Source organism: Alligator mississippiensis, chromosome 10 (genome assembly GCF_030867095.1).
Source record: "Alligator mississippiensis isolate rAllMis1 chromosome 10, rAllMis1, whole genome shotgun sequence".
Taxonomy (NCBI): Eukaryota; Metazoa; Chordata; order Crocodylia; family Alligatoridae; genus Alligator; species Alligator mississippiensis.
This window is the reverse complement of record NC_081833.1, coordinates 68,875,927-68,903,900: the sequence shown is the minus strand read 5'-3', so window position 1 is coordinate 68,903,900 and position 27,974 is coordinate 68,875,927. Positions and strand designations below refer to the sequence as shown.

Sequence of the window (27,974 nt, the reverse complement as noted above, 5' to 3'; positions counted from 1 at the left end):
TGGTAGATCCTTTGGACGGTAAATTCCTCGGGTGGTTGGTATTATATTAATGGCCAGGATTGTTAGTCACCTCGAGGGAACTGAAATAGGATGCCACTTGGGTTCCCATTATTAATTCCAACAGCAGGTGTGAAAATTAATTTCATGGGCATTTGTATCATTTCCTTTTTGGTAAGGATTAAAGTTACTGCACGACCCTGCACTCCGGAAAGAAGCAAATCCGAACCAAATCTGCCCAGATCTCCCATGTCAGTGATCTAATTTCTGGGAGAAACAAATGCAAGCTCAGGGTTTCCTCTTCTTTGCTGCTAACAGCTAATGGCATGGTGGAAGCCAGATCACTAATATATAGTTATACAATACTTCGTTACCAGCTCACTAATATGTAGATATACGATTCTTCGTACTAAGAGCCTATAAAGCAATGCAGTGGGTTACAGAAACTTCTAATCTCTGTAAAACGATGACTCAGGCATTGCATTAAAAAAACCCAAAAGTTAAGTAGATCAAACTAAATCAAATGTAACTGATTACAAGGACCACTGAATGGAACTGCAGCTCTCTACTGTTTTCACATGGATTTTCTGGCAGATGCTACCAGATCTCTGTAGCCAAGAAGACAGTTCCAGTAATGAAGATGCAGAAAGCAAACCCACCGTTTGAAAGCAAACCCACTGCTCTGGTGCAGAGCAGGATTGGTTCTAAAACTGCAAAATCTACCTCTTAATAGGAAAATCTGATGGGGAATGTCCAAAGACGCCCTGATTAGGCCAGATCCAACTGGAGGTAATGTATGCTCCCCAGGTGTTCCTGTACATGTTGCTTGGCCTGGGCTCTGATATATTATATCTAGTTCTCATCAACACCTTTTGTCTAAGTCTCTGTGTTTCAAGCAAAGGTTAAGCTTCACAGCACTTCTACCATGTAAGCAAAGGTTGCGCCCATTTTATAGAGAGAAAAATAAAGGAGTAAAAATGACTTGGGCTAAGGCTGGGAATGGAGTTCAGGGATGCCAACTTCCAGGCTCTGCCTAGTGGGTAAATGAGGGTCTCTCCCTAATTCCTATCATTTTAATCCCCATCATTCACTGTTGCTGCAGTTGCCAAAAGCCTTTGATGACCTGCCCCCTTTATCCTGCAGCCATACACCTCAGTGCAATCTGAGTGCGGAGCGGAGTATAAAACACCACTGCTCTTCCCTCTCACTTTGCAGGGGTGCAGATTCCTTACTGCAGGGTAATGAGGAATCAAGCCCTTTGTGTTTTAATGGGCCTTCCTGTTTCATGCAAATCAAGAGCTATGCGTTTCCAGAGTGTCACCATCTCTTAGGATGAGCAATTACTGTATTTTACTGTTTATGTTGAGTAATCCAAACAAAAGCTGCTCAGTAGGTCACACACAGCACAGTAGATCACCAGGAAAGCTCTGTGCTATCTGTAATCTCCAAATGCTGAAGCAAAGATTTGTTTAAAATTCAGTTATGCTCAGATCTTGTCAGAAAAAGAGAATACTTGGAATATTTGCAGCTAAAAAACCCCAACCCGTTATGTTCCCCCCCCCCCCCATTATTGACATATGAATTGCAGTAAGAAATATGAAATACAACTCAATATTTTTCATATCAGCCTTACAACCTTGTGTCAGTGCTTCCTAATAATATGTTGAAATCTCTTAATGCAGTGCAAAAAGGAGTAGGGAAAGGAATGATTTTTGTTTTTGTTTTTTTTAGCGGAGATATATAAAAATACAGTGTCCATATTTTATTAGGTTGTTGGGACATTTCACATATATGTGCCAGGTATAATTGCTTCACCCCTCCCTTTGAACAAATGCGAGTTTTACAGCGGTATAGAGTTTTGAAATGAATTGGGTACGTGAGTTTTCCCTGGATTTTGTATTTATCACCTCTAGCGAACTCCACTGTAAATACCACACCATATCACTTCCCATAATTATTTCAGTTACAAATGATAAATTCCACCAGGCCGCTTGAGGAAAAATCTTTATTTCAATTCTAGATTTGGTTTCTTTTAGATCGAGGGCTCCTTTCTCATCAGAAATGGCTTTATCGATTTTTAAACTGAGACAAAACAATACATGACAATAAGCAAAGTATGGACAAGCAACGTTAAGACAAACACAATACAGAAACGCTCTGTCGCCACCCGCCCTCCACCTCCCCCAGAGCCTCCTGTAGCTCTCCACTGAATATCTGTGTTTTCTTCCCTTCAGATAAGAGAGAAATTCTTTTCATAGCACGTGAAATTGTTCGGTTTTGTCATTAATCTAAGAATATTTGGAAGCAAGAACCAGGAACGTTATAAGCATGCTGTGAAAGTCTACCGATTGATAAGAGAGTTCTCACATAATCAATTCAGGCTCTTGATACACCGACTGTACTTACGTGGTCAGGTATAGCATTAGTGATGTATCTTCTTGCCAGTGGCTGTTATGCACTTTGAGGGGAATAAATTGGAAGCAGCTGTTAATACCTCACAATTTCTAGAGCTCAAGGAACAAGACCTCCCAGATCCTGAGGTGCGGGGAGAAGAACAGGACTACACGAAACAAATAAAAATGTGCTGTTGGCCTGATGGGCCTAACTATATTTTTATTTAGCAATGACAACGTTCCAGAAAAATCAATAGAGCTTACGAATGAAAAGGCTACGCTGAGTGGCCAAATAGGAAACTTTATAGGAAAAGAAAACAACCGTTTTTATTTTACTTTATTTTTTTTACACGGCTTCAAGCCATCTTCAGTGATGCAAGCGTGGTGTATGCAGCAGCACTAATACAAAACTGGAATGAAAATAAGGAGGAGAGGCAGATTTCATTAATGTAAAGGACTCCACATAAAATATACTATGAGCTGATGGGGAAAAGGTAAAGAAAGCCAAGATGTTCAGCAGCAAGTGGAGTCCAATTTGATGCTCAGCATGAGTTTAAAAGGAAGATTTTCTCAGCCTTAAAATAAAAGAGCAGTTTCAGAGGTGTGTGGGGCAGAAAAGCCGTAGTCACAGAAATGGATTGTGCCGGGCTCAAGAAAAACGGAGAGAGGCAAAAGTAGCTCGTTTTGTTGTGCTACGTTTATGGATATGCTCATTTGAATGCTCCCATGAGGCCATGCTTCTGTGTCCAAACAAAATATACATGCATGTTAGCACACAATATCTAGCAGGATGATAAGAACTTCAATATCAGGCTCATCCTTTTTTTATTAAGATCCCTAGGAATTTTGCCTTTGACTTCAATGAGAAGAGGCCTTCTTGCAGGAGGAGTCTGCTGATTTAATTCATTTTCAGTAGCACCCAGCTTTTGACATGCACACATTGCACCTATCACGGACCCAATCCAGCTCCCACTGAAATCAAGGGATGATCTGTCATTGATCTCAGTGGCATCAAGGGTCCAATCCTGCAGTTTTTAAAGCCAAAGTGGTACTCTTGGGCTGAGTAAGGATGAACAGGAGCAGCAGAACTGGCCTGAATGTTACTAATTAGCTGCATTTCCAGACCCTTGAAGAAAAGAAGCAGAGAAGATAAAACGGTGATTTTAGATCCATTCCAGTTTAATTATTTGTTGAGCAGGATTGGGTCCAGAGAAGCCTTGTTTGGGTAAAAACCAGACTCAATCCACAATCCGGCAGTACACTCCCAATATATCCGTCCATGTATGGAGCCGAGTGGGGTGAGGACGGGGAAAATGCAGCTATAAATTCCCTGTGGCTGGGTTTTTTTCCCCCCTTTCTTTTTTTCTCAGCTCCTGCCTTTAAAATACACTTTTTATCTTTATTAAAGGTAAACAGAACTGATGACAGCAGAAATTATGGTCAGATAGAAGTATTAATTGAATCTTCTCACATGCTTTTTCCTCCTCGTGCTTCTCCAGCACAGGATGGCTATGTATCTCTTTACCACCAGGAGCAAATCAGAATTTATTGTGCATATGTTTGCGTCCCACTTAATACAAAATATACCTATATTTTCAGATAAACTTTGTTAGTAATTCATGAGGTAAGTGACTATTTATGCTAATAAGGGAAAAATATATTCTCAAGCATAATGCATTACATAAATTTGAATGCAAAATGTTCAATTATGAAGTAAATACAGGTAACGCAATAGTAAATTACAGCTAATAAAATATATAAAGAACCTGGCTTCAAAGAGAGAGGGGTTGTTTTTTTTTACTTGCATCTGTGAGTTGTGTAGAGAGAAAAGAATTAATAAATACCAAATTACTATGATGATGATTTAGCTTATAATTCACCTATCCATAATGACTCCTAGTAATCAGACTGTTGTTTCATATCCTGGAATATACGGCAGGACTGTTTCCTCAGCAATTTTATCCCTATCAGATTATCTCCTCTGATTCTATTAATTCTCTCCCATAAATCTGCTAACAGTGATTTGTGATTTACTTACCCTGTTAACTGATCTGAAGACTGTTAAAAGGATTTATCTAGCACCGCACCTAAGAACAGTTTATGCCTTATCATTCTGTTAGTCTGAGGAAGTCTCTCTGAAATCAATTTGGCTGGTTTCATAGTTAAATTCAGTGGACACTTCTTAGTTCTGCACCATAAAATAAAGCACTAGATAAACAAGAGGTGCAGTAACTTTACTTAATGTTTGTTCTGGATCTGTGCGCGCTATAACAAATTGCACCTCCAGTCAATACAGCTGGCAACACGCATGTTACTTTCGTTCTAAACCTTTGCTGGTACACATGCACCCAAACACACGCAGACTGCGTGCCGATCCGAACATTTTTCATGTGCACTTGTAAAGCCTGTACTAGTGTTGTGCAATTTGTGTGCATTTTGATTGTTAATGTTTCACATTCCAGTGCATGGCTTGTCAAACAAAAATAGCCTCCTGCAGTAAAAATACATCAGTCTCAGAAAGCTTGTGAACCAGGTCAATAACAACTAGTGTACAGGGCTCTAAATTACACCGTTCGACAGAGATCCCTAAGAGTGATCAAGAGAATAGGAAAAAAACCGTCTCGATTTTACTCTGCTTGGAGAGTAGGACAGGATTGTAACAGGGCTAGGGAAAAGGGAGCAGTCTGGGGGAATTTGGCCTGCAATAATTGTAGAAAAACTGAAGGCTGAATAGCTCTAATTGAAATGAAAGTGTGCAATTGTTAGCAAAGAAACGCTGTTAATAGAGGACTGTAAATGTTTAGACACCCATTGTGAATAGCCAAATAATAAAGAAAAATACTCCTAAAATGAGAATTATATACTGCAGGGTGGAGGTTTTTGCCTGTGTAACTTTTGTTGATGATTCCAACAATGTCCAAAAAAACCCCAAGCTGCTTTTGAAGGTTATCCAGAAATTGCTAATAATGCCCCCCCTCCCCCCCCTTCCCCGTGTGCTGCATGGCAGAAACATTGTGGCATAGCAGTCAGATGTGTACAAGGACAGTGTTGTACAACTAATAATTGTATGTGATATTCTAGCAGAGCAGAGCTCCAGTCCCTTTTGCAGCACAGAGGGTGCCCCTTTCACTCTCACCATTCCCCGCTCGTTTGTCTGTGGTTTGGAGTGGACTCCTTTGCAAATGTAGCACTTTAAATGTTCATGTCTAAACAAACTAGTTTATGAGTCTAAAGACATATTTCCTCCGACATCTATCGAAGGGGCCAGTGAAATACTCCACTTGTAAATTCTGCAAAGCAATAACCTTTTCATTTAAAAATATTAACCCACATTTTATGTCTCACCCAGGTAAGAACGTTAAGTGATATACTGTAACTCATTCATCTTGCTCAAGAAGAAAGCAAATACAGGGAATTAGATTGTCCTTTGGGGATTTATGCTACGAGCCTGCCTAACTTTTGTTGATGGCTCCAACCATGTCAGAAAGCACAGGGTAGCAAGCCTGAATCATGAAGTTGTATTCACTTTTGTTGTAAATATGAATTTCTAAGCTATACCTAACAGACAACCACAGCTTGTGTGTGTGTGTGTGTGTGTGTGTGTGTGTGTGCTGGTGGTGGAGCTTTGCTTGTATAACAGTTCTCTAAAACACTCGTGTGTCCATGTCTGGACTGAGTAATCTTTACATTTGTGGCATGCCAAACTTCTTTCAAGTGGGGCTGAGGGCACAACCTGACTTTCACCAACTCATCATGGGGCTGATAATCAGTAAGGGCACACGCCGGAGATATTATCTCTTGTCAGGCTAGTAGCCATTGTGGGAAGAAGAGATTCTTTGGCTTTTGGAAATGACGATTTCCACCATCCGGGGGGAAAAAAAAGTCCTGCACCCTCTAAGTAATATTCTAGGTGGTGTTATAAATAGCCATGGCGAGCGGGGAAGGGACTGGGTGAGCCAGACGAGGAGAAGAAAGGTTCTGGAGTGCAATGTTCAAGAAGCTGGTTTAATATATGACTAAGTGTCAGAAGTCAGGTTTCTGAGAATTACTTTTCAGATAAACAACTTTATAGCGCGGCACTTAATCTTACTTACTAGAGACATCTCATTTATCACGGAATTACAAGGAACTTTAATTCTATTGATATTGCCATAAAGCCCCTTGAAAATCAAGGCTGGCAGCTTTAAAGATGCTGCTCTTCTTGCCTCCAGCCGGTCACCCCGGGTCCCTGTGCAGCACAGCCTCTCCCGGGGCAGGGTGGCACAGCGGTCCTGTGGCAGAAGCAGCCTGGGGGATGCCCGCCCTGGGGGCAGAGCGGGTGGCAAGGGGTGGGGAGTTGCCCAGCTCCAGGACTTGGCTTTTTTTGCTTTTTTTTTTTTTTTTTTTAATTCCTCTCTGCAAAACTGGCCAGGGATCAACTTGAAACTGACCTTGACCGAAAGGTGTCGCTGTCGAGGTGGAAATGCACTCACTTATTTTGCTTTCAGTTTTCCCAGCCAGCTCCTCTCCCCCCACCCTCCCCAGGAGGGGAAAAAAAAGTCAAAAGACACAGGAGGAGATGGCACCAGGGGCAGCCGTCCTGGGGTGGAGGGGGGATGCCAGCAGCAGTGCCAAAGCCAGTGCCAGGGGCTGGGGCTGGGGCAGTGCGGGGCTCAGGCAGCTCTGCCCCGGCCCGCACACCCGACCCGGGAGAGGGGCCCGGGGGCGGCGCCGGGCGCGCAGGGGTTAAGCGGCCCTCCCAGCTGACAGTCAGCTGATTGCCGCTGATTGACAGCTCGGAAAAGTTTCCTTGTTTCTATACTATTATGCTAATGAGGGCCGGGAGCGAGGCCGCCCATTGGCCCGGCCGCGGAGTCCATTTCCCATTTGAAGCCTGACGTCAAGACCGCTATAAAACTCAGCAATGCTTTTAAACTCTCCGGCCGGATGAAACCTTTTGAAAATATTTTTCATCTTCTCGCCGTAGCTTTGGGCTGGAGAGTTTTGATTTTTGTGTTGTTTTTTTTCTTCCCTTTTCTTTTTTCCTTTTTTTTTTTTTCCTTCACCCCCTTTTCATGATTATTCCGACTCGAGTGACCACGTTGCCTTTTTTTCCTTATTATTTTTTCCTTTTTTTTTGAATTTTTCCTTTTTTTTTTCCTTTTTTTTTTTTTGCGCGTGTGTGTGTCTCTCCTTCCCTCCTCCTCCTCTTTTTTTTTTCTTCCCCCCCCCCTCCTCTCCCCGATGAAACCTCTCCTGGCTTTGCACTTGGGATGAAAAAAGACCCGAGGAAAAGGATGAAGTGTTAAAAATAACCAAAAAAAAAAAAAAATTAAGACTAATACCAACCCCCCCACCCCCAAAAAACCAACCACCACCGAGCAAAAAAAAAAAAAAAAAAAGCAAGCAACCTTATTTGCAGCAACAGCTGCGAGAGACTCCAACCTTGATGCAAAAAGGCGACTAGAAAGAGGCGCTCGGGGCTGATGCATCATCAGTCTCCGAGACTCTGCGAAGGAGAAGCGGGAGCGAGAAGCAGCGGTGCAATTTGGAGCGCGGCTTTGCAAGGGGCTGGTGGAGAGAGGAGAGAGAGAGAGAGAGAGAGAGGAGGAAAAATAGCCCTCGCAAATCATCAAGCTGGCTCACCCGGCGGCAACTCCGAGCAGCCCCCTCGCTCCTGGCGTGCACCCTTTCTGGAGGACTGTCAGCAGCAAAAGGATGGCATCAGAACTGGCAATGAGCAACTCCGACCTGCCCACCAGTCCCCTGGCCATGGAATATGTTAATGACTTCGATCTGATGAAGTTTGAAGTGAAAAAGGAGCCGGTGGAGACCGATCGCATTATCAGCCAGTGCGGCCGCTTGATCGCTGGGGGATCCCTCTCTTCCACCCCGATGAGCACGCCCTGCAGCTCGGTGCCCCCTTCCCCGAGCTTCTCGGCGCCCAGCCCGGGCTCTGGCACGGACCAGAAGACCCACCTGGAAGATTATTACTGGATGACCGGCTACCCGCAGCAGCTCAACCCAGAGGCGTTGGGATTCAGCCCCGAGGACGCGGTGGAAGCGCTGATCAACAGCACCCACCACCCGCTCCAGAGCAGCTTCGATGGCTATGCTAGAGGGCAGCAGCTGGCCGCCGGCTCCGGGGGCTCCATGCCCGGCGAAGAGATCGGCTCCGCCGCCGCCGTGGTGTCCGCGGTGATCGCGGCGGCCGCGGCGCAGAACGGGGCCCCCCACTACCACCACCACCACCACCCGGGCGGCCACCACCACCACCCGCCGCCGGGCAGCGGGCAGTCCAGCAGCAGCAGCAGCAGCAGCAGTAGCAGCAGCAGCAGCAGCAGCAGCACCGGGGGAGGCGGCGGCGGCGGCGGCGGGGGTCTGCACCACCAGCACCACAGCAGCAGCCTGCATTTCGACGACCGCTTCTCGGATGAGCAGCTGGTGACCATGTCCGTGCGGGAGCTGAACAGGCAGCTCCGGGGGGTGAGCAAGGAAGAGGTCATCCGGCTGAAACAGAAGAGGAGGACCCTCAAAAACAGGGGCTATGCCCAGTCCTGTCGCTTCAAGAGGGTCCAGCAGAGGCACGTCCTGGAGTCCGAGAAGAACCAGCTGCTGCAGCAAGTCGAGCACCTCAAGCAAGAGATCTCCAGGCTGGTCCGGGAGAGGGACGCCTACAAGGAAAAATACGAGAAGCTGGTCAGCAATGGCTTCAGAGAAAACGGATCCAGCAGCGACAACCCTTCCTCTCCAGAGTTTTTCATGTGAGTCCCAACAGCCTTGCCACCTTAACTAGACAAAAAAAAAATTAAAAAAAAAAAAAAAGTTCTCCCTGTGAGTTGTACCTGGGGGCTCCTAGATGAACCAGCGGGGCCACCTTGTGTTTTTTTTTTAACTCAAAAAAAAAAAAAAATTTGACAGCAAAAGAAAAAAAAAAAGAAAAAAGAGCAAAGTTATTATTTTTTTTTTTAAGGTGGGCTGGCTCCTGGTTGGCCAACCTGCAAGTTCTACATGAGTTTCTTTTCTAGTATTATTATTTTATACATATTTTTTGTGGGGGCTTCCTATGTGTGTGTTGTTGTTGTTTTGGGTTTTTTTATCTTTTAATGGAAAGATCCATCTCAGTTCTTCATATGAAGCTTGCTCTTCTTTGAAACCTGCCATCCACATTCTTTTTTTTTTTTTTAAGTTCATGAGTTAGTTGGTTTTTGTTTTTTTTTTTCCTTTGGAGCTTGCTGTGTCCGAAACAAAAGTCAGTTATCTTTTCTTTTTTTCTTTTTTCTTTTTTTTTTTTTTTTTTTTGCCATCCTGAGTTCTTCAGGTGAGATTTGAGCTGTGCAAAAAAAAAAAAAAAAAAGACCAACCCTAAAAAAAAAAAAGACCAAGAAAAAAAAAACCAAAAAAAATTATAAAAGAAAAGAAAAAACAAGACAAAAAACAATGTGAAATTTTTAGACTCCAGCTTGCTGAGTTCCATCAGTTTTTAGCGTTGTTGTGCAAAACTAGAGGTATGCCTAGATCAACCTGCCAAAATCAAGCCTGCATCAACCTTCGGTGTGTTCATGTGAGTTTTGGCCTTAATCTGCCAAACGTGAGACTTTAGTCTGCCATTAGAATCTCATCCTCATCTCATGCATTATGCTTGCTATTTTGTCTTAGCAACAATGAACTATAACTGTTTCGAAAGACTATGAAAAAAGAGACATTATATTAATAAGAAAACCCTGCATGCTGGTCATGTAAGGTATAATTATTTTTTTTTCTTTTGCTTGGAAATGGACTTTTGGAGACTATTATGGCATGGCATTCATCCTTTTGTTTTATTGCCTCATCACTTTTTTGAGTTGAAAGCAAAAAAGTGCAACCTTTGATCTTCCTCCTCTTCCTCTCCATTAAAGTTTGCATCTGCTCTAAAACTGCTTTGAGTTACTCAAAACTTCTGACTTCCTTTTAAATGCACTGAAGCATTCCCTCTTAAAAAAAAAATTGCCAGAATGGATTTTGATAACCTGATGTGGCAAAAAAAAAAAAATTAAAAAAAAAAAGAACTTTGCAAAGATGTTTTTAAAAATCACGTCCCAGTCTGGGGACATCAGAACCATGCTGTTGCCTAAAGCAGTCTAAAATTTATTTTAAAGTGTTCTGCCCCGTTTTCTTTCTTTTCTTTTTTTTCCCCTTTTGCATTGGGTCATTGTCAAATGTGGAATGCTCTGGGTTCCTAGTATATAATTTAATTCTAGTTTTTATCATCTGTTAGCCCAGTTACAATGTATGCTACAGATAAAGGAATGTTATAGATAAATTCGAAAGAGTTAGGTCTGTTTAGATGTAGATTTTTTTAAAAAGAAAAAGATTGATGCACTAAATTGTTTACTGTCGTGATGTAAAGGGGGTAGAATTTGCAACGGGACTGTTTTAAAAAAGTAGCTTTTGCAGCATGTGCTTGCAACTTAAATATAAGTTGGGTATATGTAGTCCTTGCTATACCACTGACTGTATTTGAAAACCAAAGTATTACAAGGGGGAGGCACCCCTGTTTATATCTATAGGGGTATTTTACATTCAAAATGTATGGGTGTTTTTTTCAAAATTGAAGTATTTGGGACTGAATTGCACTAAGATATAACCTGCAAGCATATAATACAAACAAAATTACAAACCTGTTTAGAACGCTAATACAATTTATGCAGTTAGAAAGTTGGCATTACTGCACAGTTTTAAGATGATGCAGATTTTTTTACAGTTGTATTGTGGTGCAGAACTGGATTTTCTGTAACTTCAAAAATTCCACAGTTTTAAAGGCAATAATCAGTAAATTTTATTTTCAGGGACTGATATCCTGTCTTTTAAAAAAAAATGGAAAGTAAATCTTACCACAATAAATATAAAAAAATCTTGTCAGTTACTTTTTTTCTTTTACATATTTTGCTGTGCAAAATTGTTTTATATCTTGAGTTACTAACTAACCACGTGTGATGTTCCTATGTGCTTTTCTTTCATTTTCAACTCTATGGTTATATCAAAAGAGAGAATAATCTACAATAATAAACTGCATTTTTTTTTGATTCTGTACTCGGTTTCTTAGTGTGTAGTTTAAAGTTAACCAACTCTAAAAGCAGCCCCTGAAACATTTGCCAAGGGGTGATGTTGATGCATATTAGTTGAGCCCACTGCTAGAAAGGAAGGAAGAAACTGGAGGTTAGTTTTATGTGGAGTGGAAAATTGTCACCATTTAGAGATGGGTTATCTGGCAGGTAGGTGAAAAATGTGAGCTTTCAGGTGTTTGTTCTAACTTCTTAGTTTTGTAATGAGAGAGGACCTCGGTTCCTGTGACTCATATCATGCCATCGGTGTTCGAGACGATCTCAAAGGGAAGGTCAACTTAAAAAAAAAAAAATACTTGATGACAAGGTAGGGCCCTATATTTTGATTGTTTTATGATGGAGTGAAGTGAAAGGAAAAACTTCACATCCTCTTATCATCTGATCCAAGCTAGGCACGCCTGTGTGCACTACGAGATGACACGGCATCAGGTTTTTCTTGTCACATAGTCATTTAAGCATAGGGAGAGTGTCTTGCCATGGTGCAGATATCTGGTTCTTTTCCTTACTTTTCTCCACTTCCCTCCACACCGTGGTTTTCCTTTTAGCCACAGGCCTAGGCCAGTTTCTTAGGAACTTAACAGGGGGCAAAAAACCAAGCCGAAGGACTTCTTCCAGCTTGGGGAAGTTCTTTGTCCTGGCCAGTCAGACCCCAGGGTTTCCTTTGGGTGGCTTTTCTGTGCACAGTGCTTAGTCCCTCAAAGGGTCCCAGTGCTGCAGGTTGTGGCTGGGACAGGGCAGAACAACCATCAGCCAAGCTGGTTTAAAGGCAGCTTCCAGACTGGACTCATTCCTCTTCCCCAGTAGTGGGAGAGGATTCACTTGGGAGTTGATTGGAAAAGCTCAGGCCTCCCTGAATCATGTTACAGCCCTCCTAGTGGGTTTTGTCTCGAGAGCCAGGCTACGGCTCTAACCTGCTAACCAACCTAAAACCAGTGCTGGTTGCAATCCCCCCACCCCAATCTCCTTTCAGATTGTAAACTGAGTCCCAACTAATGGAGCAAGTGGCATGACACAAGTGAGAACCTGCTGGGGTCCATCCCCTGCAGGAATCCCCCTCAGGGCGGCAGGATCCGACCCTCAGCCAGAGGGAAGGGAAGGAGGCCGGATGCCTCCACACACAACAGGTTGCAGTGTCCCATTCACTGATTTCCGCTTGAAGTCAGTGGTGGGAGACGGAGGTGGGGACCACAGGCACACCAAGCCCAAGCACGCTGGCTGAGCCAAGCAAGTGCGGACCTGGCCTCGATGCTGGGGCAGGCCTGCCCCTTGCACCCACACATGGAGCCAGCGAGGCGCCCTTTGGCATCTCAGCCCTCGCTCCACCACCGTTGGACTGAGCTCCAGATTCTGGTTAATTCGAGCTCCCTGTTCGGGTTAATGTGCAATCCGTGGGTAAACTGGCAGCGATCGGCTGCTCAGAGAATTATCTGCTCTCAGACAGATAGCAGCTCCCCAGCCTCCCTCCTTCCCCCCCCTTGAAATGTCCAAACCTCTGTTCATACCCACTGGTTTCTGGGGTCTTTTTAGGGACCAAGCTACTGCCTCTTCCCTCCCCCTCCTTCTTGTGCAGCCAGCTTTCCCAAGGGTTGCCAGGCAGGCCTGGCGATGCTCAGTCCCCTTTGCACCTTCCCTTTTAAAAGCAGCTTTTGGGTTTCAGCAAGTTGCTGAAGCTCAGAGGCAAAAGTATAGCAAGCCCCTGGTAGGTGGCATTGGTCCCTGGCACAGTGTGAGCCCCCTTCCCCCCCTCCCCAGTTCTGGCATGACATGAGAAGTTAGCAGGAGCTACTAGGTTTGCAGTAGTATTTCAAGTCCTAGGAGAGCATTAGTGAGCAAGTGAAACAGGGCTGCTTCTTGAGGGGTGTTTTTTTCAAGTGCATCCCTGTAGATAAAGTTTTCATTAAATTTCCTTCCATGTAGAAAGGCAGTGATGGAGGGGAAAGTACACCCAGCAGCAGCAAAAGGCTGGCTTAGCTGACGATCCTTGACACTTCAGCAGGGTTTTTGTTCGTTTTTTTGAGGGGGAGATGAAAAAGGCCTGGTCTTCTTCAAAGCTGCATGTGGATTTAAGCCTGGGACAAACACTGCAACAGTCCAACTAAAGGGGAAAAAATACACCTGGGAGGTTTAACACCCAGTCAGGCAAGCCAGCTTTGGGGACGCTCTGCATGATCCATTTCCGAGGAGATCGCACCTTTGCAGCAGAATGAACTGGTGCCGTTCTGCTCTGTATAACCGGCATTCATTTCTCACTCGGGCTTGCAGGATTCTGGCCTTGACCCTGCTCCCTGTTCTTGGGGGTAAAATTCCCATTGGCTTGAACAGGTTCCTATAGCCCTCCCTCGCTTTTAGGCAGGCACATCTCCTCCGGATGTCAATGGGAGCCTTGCCTAAGAGAATTTGGCCCTGTATGTCAAAAGGGATACTTGGTTCTTAATCTCCACCTCATTAACAATGGCCTATTTCTGCCACAGTTCTGTGGCTCTTTCTCATTTCTTAGCTAAATTGCAAAGAACATTCATGTGACTGGCTTTGCAAGATGTGCACCCTTAAATATAGTGCAGTGTAATAGGGGGGAATAAAAGCCCCAAACCCTAAGCCGTCTCAATTTTATTTTAATGAAACATAACCCTCTTCCCTAACATGCAGGATTCCACCGGGTGGAGTGAAATAATATTTTTGTGTTTGAGCTGCAGCGGCTGCCCTGCCCGAGAAATTTCACACTGGACCACAAAGGGGGGGAGGGAAATACGGGGAAAATATTTGACTGACACCGGTGTATTTTTCTTGAACTCTGCAACACGACTGTGAAGAAGCTTGGAGTAAAGCAAAACAATCCTTTTTGGCCAGTCGCAGTGTGTTGCTGTATTTATTAGAAAGCCCCTTTCACATTTTTATTCTCCCCAAATAAACACTCTGCATTAAAAAAAAAAAAAAAAAATCTCTTGCTAAAAATAGTGGTTTAAAAATGAATGTGCCCCAGTCTTTCCCCTACCCCCCCTCCCCATACTTTTGCACAGCTGCTTCATGTCCCTGTGGTTTTTTTTTCCGCTGCAGTGTGTAGGAAGTTCTTGATCAAGAATCATTCATAATTTTTAATACCAGTTTCTATTTGACATAATATACTAATATCAGATACAGAGGGCTTGCTGCTTCCTGGATTTAGGGAGGAAATTATGCATATGTCAGAATTATCTGCTCAGATGCCAGAACTACATTGGTGTCATTTCACCATGTGCTGCATTGAAAGGAAATCCTCTATATTTATTACTAAGATCATCAGAGAAACTAAATGGGCTCACTGTTTCTGACACCTGTTCAGATGATGGGGTTGAAGGATTCCACACGCACAAAAATGTCCTCGCTTCAGTGCACTAGTGCAGGTTTTTAATGAACTTTCTCTCCCCTTTTAAATGCACTAAGGGCATGTTGTTAGTGGATGCCACCAAGCATGGACATTCCAGTGGTAGCTATGGCAAATGTGAGATGTTTGGTTCCTTAACAAAAACCCAGCCTTGGACACACGCTCAAGTTGTCTGCATCCAAATACTTCAGGTATCAATTTTAAGTGCACATCTTGTTATAAATAACACAGAGGGGAGCACAAGCATGGCCCAGAGAGGTGGGGAGGGTGTTTAAAGAACTCTTTTTTTTCCTCCCCACCCCCGGCCAAGAGAGGAGCATTCTGTACAGTTTTAATGCTCTTTCTAATGAACGTTTCAGGCTTGGCAAAGCCGCAGATTAAAAATAACGCGCTCTGGTTCCTGACAGGCAACAATTGCAGAAGGCCCCAAAATAACCCCCCTTGGCCGGGCGGCTGCATGCAGATTTGGGAGCCGACGCAACGCAGAATAGCCCAGGCCGTGTCTCCCAAACTCGCCCAACTGAACCTGCAAGAGGGGAAGCAATGCCAGCTCTCGCTGGAGGAGCCGGAGCTGGCATTGCACGGCAGGTGCCCAGCACAGGGTCTCATCCCCTTGCTGGGCTCTGGGGCGTGGTGGCTCCCTGCACATTTTCTTCCCCCCTTTTTTTTTAATTTTCTTTTCCCCACCTGCCTGGGTGTGGCTGTTTGTGACACAGGTGGGCCTGTGCCCTTGCAGCGCCCCGGAGGTGCAGTCCCCCCACCAGCAATGCAAAAAGACCCCGCTCCCGGCAAGATGCAGCCACCCCTGCTGCCCACCGCCCTCATCCGGGGGGCTGCATCCTAGAGGCCAGTGCCCCTGGGGCCGGCGGGGATGCAGGCGCTGCCGCGCCGTCGGATGGACCAGGATGGGGATGGGGACGGGGAGGAGGGGGGGGGTCCGGCAGCTGGTCCCTAATGCACCCCCCGCCCCATGCGATGTGTGCCCGCTGCAGCCCCTGCGACCAGAGGGAGAGGGACCCGGACCCTGCCGCGCCAGCTCCGCGGACTGCCCGGCCCTAGGTACGTCCCCTCCGCCTTGCCGCTGCCCGCACCTGCCTTCCCTCCTCTTCCAACTTCTGCCGGGGCAAGCTGTGCAGCAGGGAGAGGCCCTCGAGTCTCCCACCCTAGACACCCTCCCCGGGATCAAAAACAAGTGAATGCCCCAGAGCCCCTCTGCCAGCCAGCCTGGCTCCCTCCTCTACACCTTCATGTAGCTTAGTGCTGGCTTAAAAAAAAACCCACGCGCTAACACGGGCGCACAGGTTTAGTGGGTGACGTTGACTGCGCGGTGGCCTCGTGCTACGTGGCAGTGCTCTTAGCCTGGTTTTCTGCCCGGCGGTGTTAGTAGGCGACTGGCTTTCTTTTCCACGGGCGCATCTCCACGAGACGCTTTGTGCGCAGTTTCCAGCCTGTTTCAGGCTGTTTTGCCAGGGAGGAGGAACAGGGTCCCTTTGCCGGGGGGGGCGATGCGATGCCCTTGGTTAGAAGGAGGTTTGGTATAAGGTTCCTTTGGTTTCGAAACCCCGCGTTGGTGGCAGGCCAGCGTCCTGAGCGCAGTCTTTAGACTGCCTCTATATTAAAAATAGCACCTTAGAGGAGAGGAAAGGTATTTGCTGGTAACTCACATGCACCCCCTCCAAAAAAAAAAAAAAGCTTTATCTATCAGACTTGCTGAATTCATACCCTCTGCTTCGTGCCTCTGCCCTGCCTTAGCGCTCTCTTTCTGGGAATATTGCCTTGTATTAACAACGGCCTTCATAGTCAAATAAACCTGTTAAGTGAATTTGTGCACCTTGCCTGGGAAAGAGGTGCTTGCTCTCTTTCTTTCCTTTTAGAGACCGGTTGTGATTTCGAGAAGGGGTGGTCTCATCAAAGGCTGAGCAAGACAACAGCAGGCTGACCACAACATTTATTTATTCATTTTTTGGGGGGTGCTTTTCAGGTGTGAGAATTGAATACCTCTGTCTCCCCACTGAATGCATTAATAACAGGATGGATTCACCAATTGGCATAAAAGGAGAGGTCATGGTGAGCAAAATGACACCAAAGGTCTAAAAGAGTCCTTTGGTTTGAGAGATCCTGGGCAGAATGCCAAATATTACATTTAAAAAGGCACTGTCCCCTTTCTTCAAAACTATCGAGAGAGGTTCACCAGGATGATTAGCAAGGCAGACGTGCTGGCTTGAAAAGCCATCGTCGGACAAACTGCGCTGCTACAAGCGTGTTTGTGCATGCGTGCGTATGCCTGTCTGTAGTGAAACATTTCCAAATAGGAATGATCTAATGTAAAATATCCCACTACAAGGAAACATTGTTATAAGTGGCATGCATGAAAATATTTAAATATGCCATGCTGTTCAATTTGATGTCAAAAGGGCCCTGTACATTGCAGAGGAGTAATTTAGTTGGCACAAAATGTACAGCTGACTCTTTCTAAAGCTGTACAGCTGTTTTGCAAGCAAATGCCAAGTCAACCTATAGACTGCCTTGCTATTTTCAATTAAAATATATCAGACATGCAGTTTCTCTTTGCTCTGGCATGCGATATGACAAAAAGGAGATGTATCTGCAGATACAGTTCTTGCAGAAAATTTGCTGTATGTGTAAGTACATAGAGACTGCATCTATTGTAAGAGAAAGCTAGACGTAGCGACACAACAAAATATCCGTGTTTAAGCAGCGTAGATTGACTCACTGGTTTATCTCACTTATTGTCCAAAGACTCATTGCAACTGCGTGGATTTTTTTTTAAATTAGATTTTAAATATATTCTGACAATCTGAACTTGTACGTTGTGAGTAACCGCAGGGAGAAATGACAGCTCTGCTTTTGTTATTAAACTCCTGTCTGGAAAATAATGGGACTATGTACAGAAATTGATAATTATGTTGCCCATTACATTAGCCCAACTAATAAGAAAGATTTTTTAAACTATATTATTGAAAGCTAAGTATTTCAAATTATTATAGTTTGATATTTGCTCTTGAGACAAAAATTGTGTTTTGTTTTAATAAGACCTTTTCCTACCGCTAAGATCCTCCTGCTATTAATTTTGTATAAAGTCCGGTGTGGGGGAGGAAGGGGGAAAGCTATATTCTGCTTAAAAAAAAACAAAAAACTTTTCCTTAAGTTCATCAGCTCTAAATGCTGTTCCTCAGTATTGCTCAAGACCTTCAAAAATTAAATTTGCATCCAATGCACACAATGCTACTCTGTACAAAACACACATTTGATGGTATTTTTAAATGCTTTCTTAGTAACGGTATGTTTATTTCAATATATTTACTAAATTAGGTACCCGAGAGAATCTTCTACATCGGTGATGTGAAAATCCCTGTTGCCTGAGGTCAAAAAAGGTACATTTTGATTTTCATTCGCATATTTGGGGAGAAGTGTGTTTTCTTTCTCTTGCTTTCTGTCTCTCTATCTCTGTCTCTGTTACTACTAACATGAAGCTTAAGCTAATACCTATGGCATTTGGTGAGAATATTCCAGTTTACTTCCCTGGCTTTTGCATTGGGCATCCATTCAGATGTGCGAAAGAATATGTCATGGGTGTCTGTTCAACTCTCGTTTACCAGCAGGTCTCCTGCTCATCATAATTCTTATTTTATCCCTTGCAAATGTGTTTTCTTTTTGCCTTCAAATGTGATCATGTAGATGCCAGCTGTGGAGGTTAGGAGTGAATCTTCCTGAAGATCTGTCTCAAATCGTGATGAAAATAATGGGGCTTTGTGTCAGTTTATATCCGTACCCGGAATTTCCAATAGAATCTAATGCATATTAGATGGCTTCGGGCTTCCTCTCAATATTCACATTCATCCAGCATTTACAAAATATACAACGCTAATGAAAATAACAGAGATAACATTTTTACTCACTTTGCCCCCCTTCCAATCCAGGTAGATGATCCACTTATTATCTGAAGCAAGTCTATGGGATCTGTTTGTTTGGGGCGGGGGTTGAGTTGGTTTTTTTTCAGGGATTCAAATATATTAAGTAATTTTTAAATAGACATTTTTGGTGACAGTTATCCCTGTATTAATTTAATTTTGAAATCTCTAGTTTTAATTGAGATTATGGACCACTGCATTTACATCAGCAAAGAAATAGTGTTAAAGTGGAGCGATGTTCGGTTCCATTAGATAATATAACTAAGATTTTAATTTAAAATTGTGCTCTCTGAGTAGGAGCAGGACGTGCTCATAATACCCTTAAACAAGTTGTACTCCTGCTAACATGCACAAGAGCCTGGCTGGGTATGAACTGGAGGATTGGGTCCTGGGATAGCCTCATAAGTGAGAGATTTTGGGGGCTGATTCCTCCCTCATGTACATGGGTTACAAAGAGGTATAATTTTCCGGAGGTCAGGGGAACTACTCCTGCTTTGCACTGGTGCAAAGCAGAAGAGAATTGAGCCCTCACTCTATTTGGGGCCCTTCAAAGTAGCTATCATGTTATGTGATCAGAAAGCACGTCTGGATTCGGCTTGAATAAGAATTCACATTCAAATGAAGATTCATATTATGCCTGTGCAGGTTCAATATGTTTTCCGTCGGCTCACTGCTAGCACAAGTGCTTGACTTTTAAATACTCAGCAAGTGATCCTTGCTAATTCTTTCCCAATATTTAGGGACACTTCAAAATTGAGGCTTTTGATCTAATTCACATTTGCAATAACAGGACACGTTATGTCTGGGAAAGCTTCATTCCTTCCCATACTTTATGGTAACCCAGGTGGGTCTTGTTGAAAAAACAAACAGTGGCTGGTTCTGTTACTTTTAAGCAAATAGATATTGGGTCTTGGAAGAGTTAACAAACTTTTATGGCAAGGTTCAGATTGTACTGACCCCTATGGTAATATTTCATCTAAGGTTACTGTTGGGAGAGAAATCAAATTTCAGCTACAAACATGATTGACAGGTGAAAGCAAGTAAGAGAAAGACATCTGGTCAGATGGGGAATTTGGGAAGGAGAAGGACAATTTGGGGAAGTTTCTTTGTGATATTAGGAATAATAAGCTTATATATGAAAACTCCAATACTTTACATTCTCTGGAGGTTCACTTAGATTATTCTCAGAAAGTAAGTTTGGTTAAGGGAATTTTCGGACTGTAGTAGCGGTCAGTGGCGCTCTTGCTAACTTGATTTCTTTGAAAGACTTATGTTATTTCTGGCATATTTTTAGCATTTCAGGCAATTAATTTTATGCACGTGACTAGAATCTAATAGCTGTCGGTTAAGAAGCAGTCACTATAATGTCTCTTTTGGGTCAATGCCATCTCAGTGATGGGCCAAAGAAACTCTTGCTGTAATTCTACGCATTTGATCCTGGGGAAGTCATTGGGAGTTTTCCAGAGCAAGCATGTTCTGAATATATGTTGCTATATTACTAATGAAATGAATAGGTATCTCATAAAACATCATCCTGAGTACACTATGGCATTTTATGAGATAAATATTAAGTCCAAAGGGTTGTTTTATTGGCTTTAATTCGCATGCCAAACTCCTTCTAATATTAGTGGGTAGCTTGCAGGCTGAAGGGTGGCCTTGGACCCCAACCAGTCTTTTTACCTGTAGGGTTTCCTGTTTCCTTGTATATGGGGCTGTAAAGTTTCTGCTTCTAACATTTGGGACTCAACAATAAGAAACAAAATGCCACACAGAGGACCAAATTATACCCACTCACCTGTCCAAGATTCTTATGGACATCGGTGGGGTTTGGGCGCTTGAAAATACATATTGAAAGACCTGTGCCCAAAAGCTTGCAAAGAACAATTTTTCCAATTATTCAGTTGGTGTAATAAAAGACACCACATTTATCCAAGTAATCTCATCTGCCTATGCCCTTAGACCAGCACAGCTACAACCAGCACCCCTGAAAGTACGTAGGTTCTCACACAAAGTCAACTGCAAGAAATTATTTTTTTAGTCACTTTATAAAATTATCAGAACATTTTTTTCCCCTGACAAAATAAAGGTGAGGGGTTTTTTGTGGGGTATTTTGAAGACGGCTTGAGAAAAAGTTGGAAGGATGAAGTGTCTGTTGAACAGAATAGGGGGACTTATCCTCTTGTTTGGAGTGCAGATGGACAACATACAGTTTATATCAGGTGCAATGCTGGCCCAGCTCCCACTGACATCATGGGATGGGCCTTGTGCCTAGTGGCTCATTTACATGGGAGTTATCCTGGCATAAGGCACAGGGTGAATTTACACAACTGTGGTTATGCTGGTATACTTCCCGAGTTAGATGTTCTGATTCTCAACCAAGGATGACTTTTCCAGATCAACCAACGAAAGGGAAAAATCTGTTTTTACCCCAGAGAGTGTTTGTCTACTGGAGTTAGACTGGTATGGTTTCACTTCTTAATTTTCCTATGCGGACAAGCCCTAAAGCTAAGAAGAAAATAAGGAGCAGTACAGGCCACAGATCTCTTTCTTTTCCTTTTGCAGGTCACTTTTTAAAGTGGTTTTTTTCATGCATGGAGGGTGCATCTACATGTGCATATTAATGTGACACAATAAATTCTGGCACATCTTTTTCAGCATCTACACATGTGGTGCTGAACAGTAAAAATCTTTGCAGCAGGATAGTACTTGTATTTAAAAGTACTTACCTTGCTGCGGAGTTTATTAGTTTATTCCAGCCTAATACCAGTGCACATGTAGATGCTGAGACGTTTACTTTGATGCTAATTAGGCAACTCCACACTAAACATCTCATGTAGACATGCCCAGAATGTCTTAAAATGCAAATCCATTACCTTTTTCTTTTCTCTTGCTCTTCTCTCCACCCAGCCACCCACCCACATAGTGCAAAAGAAATCTGCTTGCATAAGAATCTGCTTGTGTATTCCTGTCCACTTTTAGTTCACAGGGAAATAAGGTTGCTTGTTATGACATCATCTCTCTTTACATGGCAACAGCCTGTGATGTCAGACACCAGTTTAAAATTTCAGTTCATGAAGTTGAAGCTCGACCTTACTGGCAGATTGTTTTCCTCTTTCTGTCCTGTCCCCCCTCCTCACCTGGGGCCAAATATTTGCTATAATGGAAAGAGAATATGGGCCATAAATAATCAGACAAAACTCTGTATGCAAGAATGAGTTCTCTTTACATTTTCCCTAGTACATTAGTAACTTTTCAATTTGACTATATTTTACTAAATTCTGCATTAGCCGTACAACTTTCACGAAAGCTCATTGGCCAAATTCCCATTGAAGACAATAGGAGTCATGTATATGCGTATATATACATATTTATATTAGGCCAAACGGGAATGCTTTGTTTCCAAAGGAAGTTATTTTGTTACATTAGCCAAGAAAGAGTAGAAAAAACCACCACATACCATTTACGGGATGTTGTGCAGATGATCCCCCTAGGCAAAAATTAAAAAGGATCTTCCAGTATTTGCAAAGTTTACAGTTTCATTAAGTGTGAAAATTTATTGTCCCATCTCGGTCTATGTTAATCTGACAAGAGAGTGAAATCACCTTGTGTCCTTAGAAGCAAAAAAGTAGGTTGATGCCCTGATTTGGCAGCCCTTACTCAGGTAAAAACCTATCAAAGTCCTATAATTAGTTTTGTCTGATTATGGAATTAAGCCCTAAACCACCTTTGCCTGGGTGTGACTGAAGCAGCTGTTAACTGCAATATAACTTTTTAATTAAAGTGCTAGCTGATAAGATCTTTTCTTTGGGTTTTGCAACTTTTGGCAATTGCCAACGATCCACCCGTTTTCACCGTACAGTTTATTTTATATTGATCAGAAACCGATCCATGTAATGCTGCCCGTTTGAAGGGTATTCCTCATGCTTCCAGGTAGGGACAGTGCTTGGATGAAGGGACAGAAAGACAGGACTATTGAGTTCTAGTCTGGTGGTAGTGATTTGCTGTGTGACCTTGATCAAGTTGCCTGGTTTCTGGTTCAGCAAAATGCTTAAGGCTGCGTCTAGCTTGCAGCGCAAGTAGGTAGTATCGATGCCTTCATCCAGAGTTGGGACGCCTTTGATGGCTCGATGCCTCCGTTTTACCCAATGCTAACATGAGGTTAATCATTCTTACCTTCTAAAGACTTTGTAAGACTTAAGAAACATGTGTAGGGCTCTTTGATGCTGTCTCATGCACAATGATCTATACAGATAGCTGCCAATTCTGTTTGCCTTGTGTTCTTATTTCATCTCTTTGGGTGAAATTCATGCCCGTGCAGCAAGCCGGGGTGCAGCCTTTGCTTCTGTGAAGTTCCACAGACGTTCTCAAAATAGCACCGCTGCAGCACTCGAGCAGGTCCTCGGAGGTGAATTCCACCCTCTGAGTACAAAGGAAAGTTTGGGTGAAGATCTCTGAGCAGGCCACAAATAGCTGGGACTTTTTCTGAAAGACAGATTGAAAACACAAACAAAATGAGACAAAGCCCCAAGCTATTTTTTTTTAATCATCCAAAATATAACATGACTCATTACCTGAAGCAAAATGATGTGTCCTTGAAAACCTTTCAAGGTGGGTTCACTTGCGAGCACGCACACACACGTGCACATGCATGCCCCTGCCACAGCTCACCAGGGCCGAGCTGCCTTTATCCTTTCCCTCCAGTCTCAGCGCCGTTATATTAATTCCCCAAATGTATGCCAGTTTGCTGCATTGGTGGCAGAGCTTGTATCTTCTTCCACCCAAAAGTCCTGTCATTTCCCTCCCACCTTTCCCCCCAGCTCTGTAATGTATTCTTCAGCTATCAATTTGCTAACCATAAAGATTTTGCTTGAAATGTTTTGAAAATGCCATGGGAAACCCCCCCCTGCCTTCGAACAACACGCCGTGCCACTCTCTCAAGCATTGCACCTCTCCAGGAAAGATAATAAAGATATTAGCACTCATATAATTTCAGATAGGGAATGAAACCAGACATGAAAGTAACACTAGCTCCAGCTGTTGAGTGGGAATCAAACTAGCTATGGGAATTACAGGTACTGTCACTGGAGACGGCCTGACTTCTGAGAAATGACCTCAGGTGTAGAAGCTTGCTGTGGCCCCTCGCAGATATTAACACCTAATTAACAATCTGCAAGAGCATCCTACATCTTAATCACCAGTGAGGTGAGAATGACAATCAAAAGGAGGAGAAGGAGAAGGGAAATGGTAATTTTTCTTCTGCACGCATCATCTAATAACCATGGTTATTCAGATGCAGCTAAATGCGATTTCCTTTTAGTCTTTTCAGTCTATCGGAAGGCACAGTAAGTTCATTTGCTAGCAGGTAGGCAGCAGAGGTGAGAATTGAATTGATCTGAGATATTCTGAAAAACTGACCCCCAGGTTATTCATGGTTTAAATTGGGAAGTAAGGCTGAGTTTAGTTCTTTTCCTTCCTCCTCTTCCTACTCCTTTTTTTGCTTCCAGACAAGTTATCTCGCGCTGCTTAATTATTTAAACATACTCTGATGCCAGGGTACCTTGTTCTCTCAAAGTTAATCAAAATAAAGACTCCTTTTGTTCATGGTGATTGGTAATTAAATAGCTGGTTTCATGTTATGCAGCGGTATTGTACAGAGTTATTGACATCCAGGAGCTGATTCCCCAGCCCTCTAAGCATGTGAGCAGTCCCACTGAAGTCACTGAGATTAAGCCCTGGACTGCACGAAGGAAATTTGCTCTACTTGTCACGCTAAAGCAGTGAAGTTCCCTTGGTACAAATGCCTACCAGAAACCCTCTGCATTTTCACAAAGCAAAGCTCTCCCAGCAAGCCAGTAAGTCCCAAAGTTTGCTGATTCACACGGTGCTGAAGGCTGCAGGCTCGGGCCCTTGAGCGTGCTGCTTTTCCATTGTTTTTTTTTTTTTTCATTCTGTATAGTCTTAGGAAAGTAAAGACCAGGCGGAAGCACGTCATAGAAATCAGTAGTAATCGGTTAGAGAATAGAAGCTTGCCCCTGCAACCCTGTATTTCTGAGGGCCCCTAAGCTTGACGGGACAACTTGTCTGTGTAAGGGCTGCCTGCAGGCCGGATGCCTAAAACTCAGTGTTTGAAATAACAAGCAAGACAGGGAAGATGCTATGTGCCAGTTCTTCCTGTGCATTTGCTGCATTTTTTTCTTCTTCTGTTTCCATCAGGAACAGTGGGAAATTTGGATGGAAACGGCCCTCACTTAAAATAGCTCAAATTGAATACAAGCAGCCAAAGTTACGCAGTTCTCATTAAGCCTGTTGCAAATGGGTAGGAACAGAACTGGAATCACTTTAATTCCTCTGGAGTTACACCGGTGTAGTTCGGGGCACAATTTGGGACAGTTAGCAAGTAGAAAGCAAGCTAGAAACAACAAGGCAGATCTTCCTGGTTACACAAGGTTAGTCTGGAATAACTCCAGTGAAATTAGTGGAGGGTATTCTGGATTTCCACCAGAGAGGCAGAATCTGCTCTGATATTAAAACAATAACCTATTTTTTCAGGGACATGTCTCCCACCCCCCGAAAAAGAAAAGCTTCGTTATTTAAAGCATCAGATCGTAGAAAGGCCAGCGAGAGGAAAGGGAGGAGAGGCATATTTGTGCATAATACAGACCTCCTCCTACATTTGATCTGCAGACAGGGCCCACATGTTTCTAGGCTCAAGGAGACTTCTGTGTTTGTATCGCTTGGCCCCAAATACTATTCTAATAGGTGGAAAACAGCATGTTGAATACCTGATTACTTTAACCAGCCAGCTCCCAGAGAAGCAACTACATCGCGTCCCCTAGCCCAGTGGGGTTCAAAGTATGGCCCACGGAGCGGGGGGCTTCTCGTGGGCTAGATGATATAGTCCCACCTGGGGCCAGCCCACAGCCAGACCAAGTGTGCTGGGTAGGACCCGAAGCACAGTCCTAGACCTAGTGGACTGGGTTGGATACAGCACACAGGGGCATTTGTGGGCTCCATTTGGTGTGCGGGGCTGGCCCCCCATGCCAGATTTGGCCCACAGACTGCCTGTGTCCAACTCATAAGGCTGAAAGGTGGAGCAAGGTTGACCAATGTAGCAGGCCAACAGTAGCAGATCATCTCCAGGTTCCCTATTGTACCCCAGTCCAGCCCACCTTCTGGCTCTCTCTTCCTACACTGAAACAAGAACCTAGCATCCCATGTCTTTGCTTAAAATAAATAAATAAATAAAATAAAAAATAAAAAAAGAAGGGATTAACAGCAGGACTGTAATGTCAGCTGTACCAGATCAAAGGCTAGAAACATAAAAGTCAAAATCTTTATTTCACAGTTTGCGTCAGCGATGCTTTTTCCTGTTGTGATTGCTGATGCTTTGCCTAGAAGGTTGTGCTTGCTCCTCGAAAGCGTTTGTCCCCTACAGACAAATATTCAGATGCGTGCAATTCATCAGCAGTCAGCAAGCCCTGAGCCCGTGCCTGCCTGCCACGCGCCCCCAGATCTCGCACTCTCTCCCAAAGGAGCCTCGGGTGCACGAAGAAGGCAGGAGCGGGTCCTCGGGTGGTCGTTTTTGAGTTGGAGACTTTTTGGCCCGTGCACTATTTGGGGTGGGAGCCGCTCAGTTTGTTTGGTCAGGGAGTGGGAGATTTTGCATACGCACCCAGCGCTGATAGTTTCTGCAGAGGCGGGGAAAAAATGCTAGGCTTCGAGGGGAGCAAAACAGCTAAAAGGAGATTTTGAGGTTGGCTTGGTTGTGGGCTTTTTTTCCTGCTCTGTTTCACATTCCTTTCTCCTTGTTTCTCACCCTCCTCACATCCTTCGTGATCTGAATCGGGCTCATAATAAAACAGAGCGTTTTTACCCAAGTAAACAAGGCAGAAGTGGTCCCTAACCCCAATAGTAACCTGTGTTTCCTTCTCCCATCAAGGTTCAGTCTAAAACTCTGAAAGTTTCCTTTTTTTTTTTTTTTTGTCTCCAGATGTCTCAGGTTTTTACTTCCTGAGTTACAGGAGCAGATAAAGTGCTGAGTCTGACTTCGGGCTCCCTCCCGCCAAGCCGTTTGCAACATTAAGAAGGACGGTGGATTGTCGTGCTTTTATTTATTTATTTCAGGCTGCTGACACTCGTCAAATGTTCAGTCTAGCAAAGGATTGTTACGAGGGTGCGACCCCCTGTGTGTAGCCAACAGGCGTCATTTAGAGCCCTCGATACAGCTCAGCTACTTGGAGAATGTGTCACTTCACTATTTCTTTAAAATTTAATTGGGATCAGGCAGTTGCCGGTCTCCAAATTTTTGTCTCTTCAGGCCACAATAAAGCCACTTATAATTTATAATCAAAGTTTGGTATCGTTAAACTAAACTGTAAAACCGACTTCAGGGTTTCAGTCGTAAAATAAATATATGATAAATATTGCAGTGGGGCTTGGATAGCACGGCTAACAACGGCACAGTGCATACTTATATATATATTGTTCCAGAGGTAAGGAAGATCTAAATAATAGATTGCTGCGATGCGCTCCTCGTTTTGTACCATCCAGAGCGAAGATGGATTTATAGCTGTGGCAGCTATTTTAAATATAAAACAAAGCGCTAATTTCTTAAATTCATTTATGCACCCCTATTATTTTTATGTCTTTATTTATATTATTCTGTACCATGGAGCAAAACAGCATTCACCCTGGATTTTCCTGTCTGTTGACGGTAGCGCTCCTTTGCTTAGATTTTTTTTCTAACAAGGCAGCTCATTTAGAAAGAAATGTTTATGTGAAGTGCTTGTCAGTTGGCATTTTTACTGGTGCGCTAACCCAAAGGTAAAATATAAAGGCACGTCTTTTCCTTGCTGGCTTGTTGCTACGAGAAGGGTTCCTCCCTTGTTAGCTTGATAAATAATTTTACTAGCGGGAATCTGCTGAATTTTTATGCTTGCTGTCTATTTTCTGCTTGCTGCAAATAAATTCCAGCGCTCGGAGGGCACTAAAACTCCAAACACATGGTATTTTCCCATTTTGTTGCTGGTTGCCTAAAATATTTATTTCATCTTGTGTTTTTAATTAAAAACTTAAAAGAAAAGGAAGGGTGGGGGGGGAATAACATGTTTCACAGTCATTTCCAAATGATGGCTTTTAGTTCCCTGCTTTTGTTTGATTGCACTCGCTGTAGCGTCTTGACTTTAAATAATGCGTTATCACAGGTAAC

General features: G+C 43.6%; 1 protein-coding gene across 11 annotated transcripts in view; it reads left to right on the top strand.

Moving 5' to 3' along the window:
* Positions 1-7,185: 7,185 nt before the first annotated feature.
* Positions 7,186-27,974, top strand: part of MAF (MAF bZIP transcription factor) — a 236,335-nt gene continuing 215,546 nt past the window's right edge. For 10 of the 11 annotated variants that reach the window (XR_002090473.2, XR_002090476.2, XM_014609270.3 and 7 more), the window contains exons 1-2: positions 7,186-9,133; positions 18,168-18,229. Coding sequence is in view for 9 of the 11 variants with exons in the window: in XM_014609270.3 (XP_014464756.1) it covers positions 8,088-9,133; positions 18,168-18,201 (1,080 nt within the window). In the remaining 2 variants the exon portion in view is untranslated. Of the gene's footprint in view, positions 9,134-18,167; positions 18,230-26,756; positions 27,195-27,974 lie in introns of those variants that run through there. The other variant, XM_006260247.4, reaches the window with a different exon arrangement.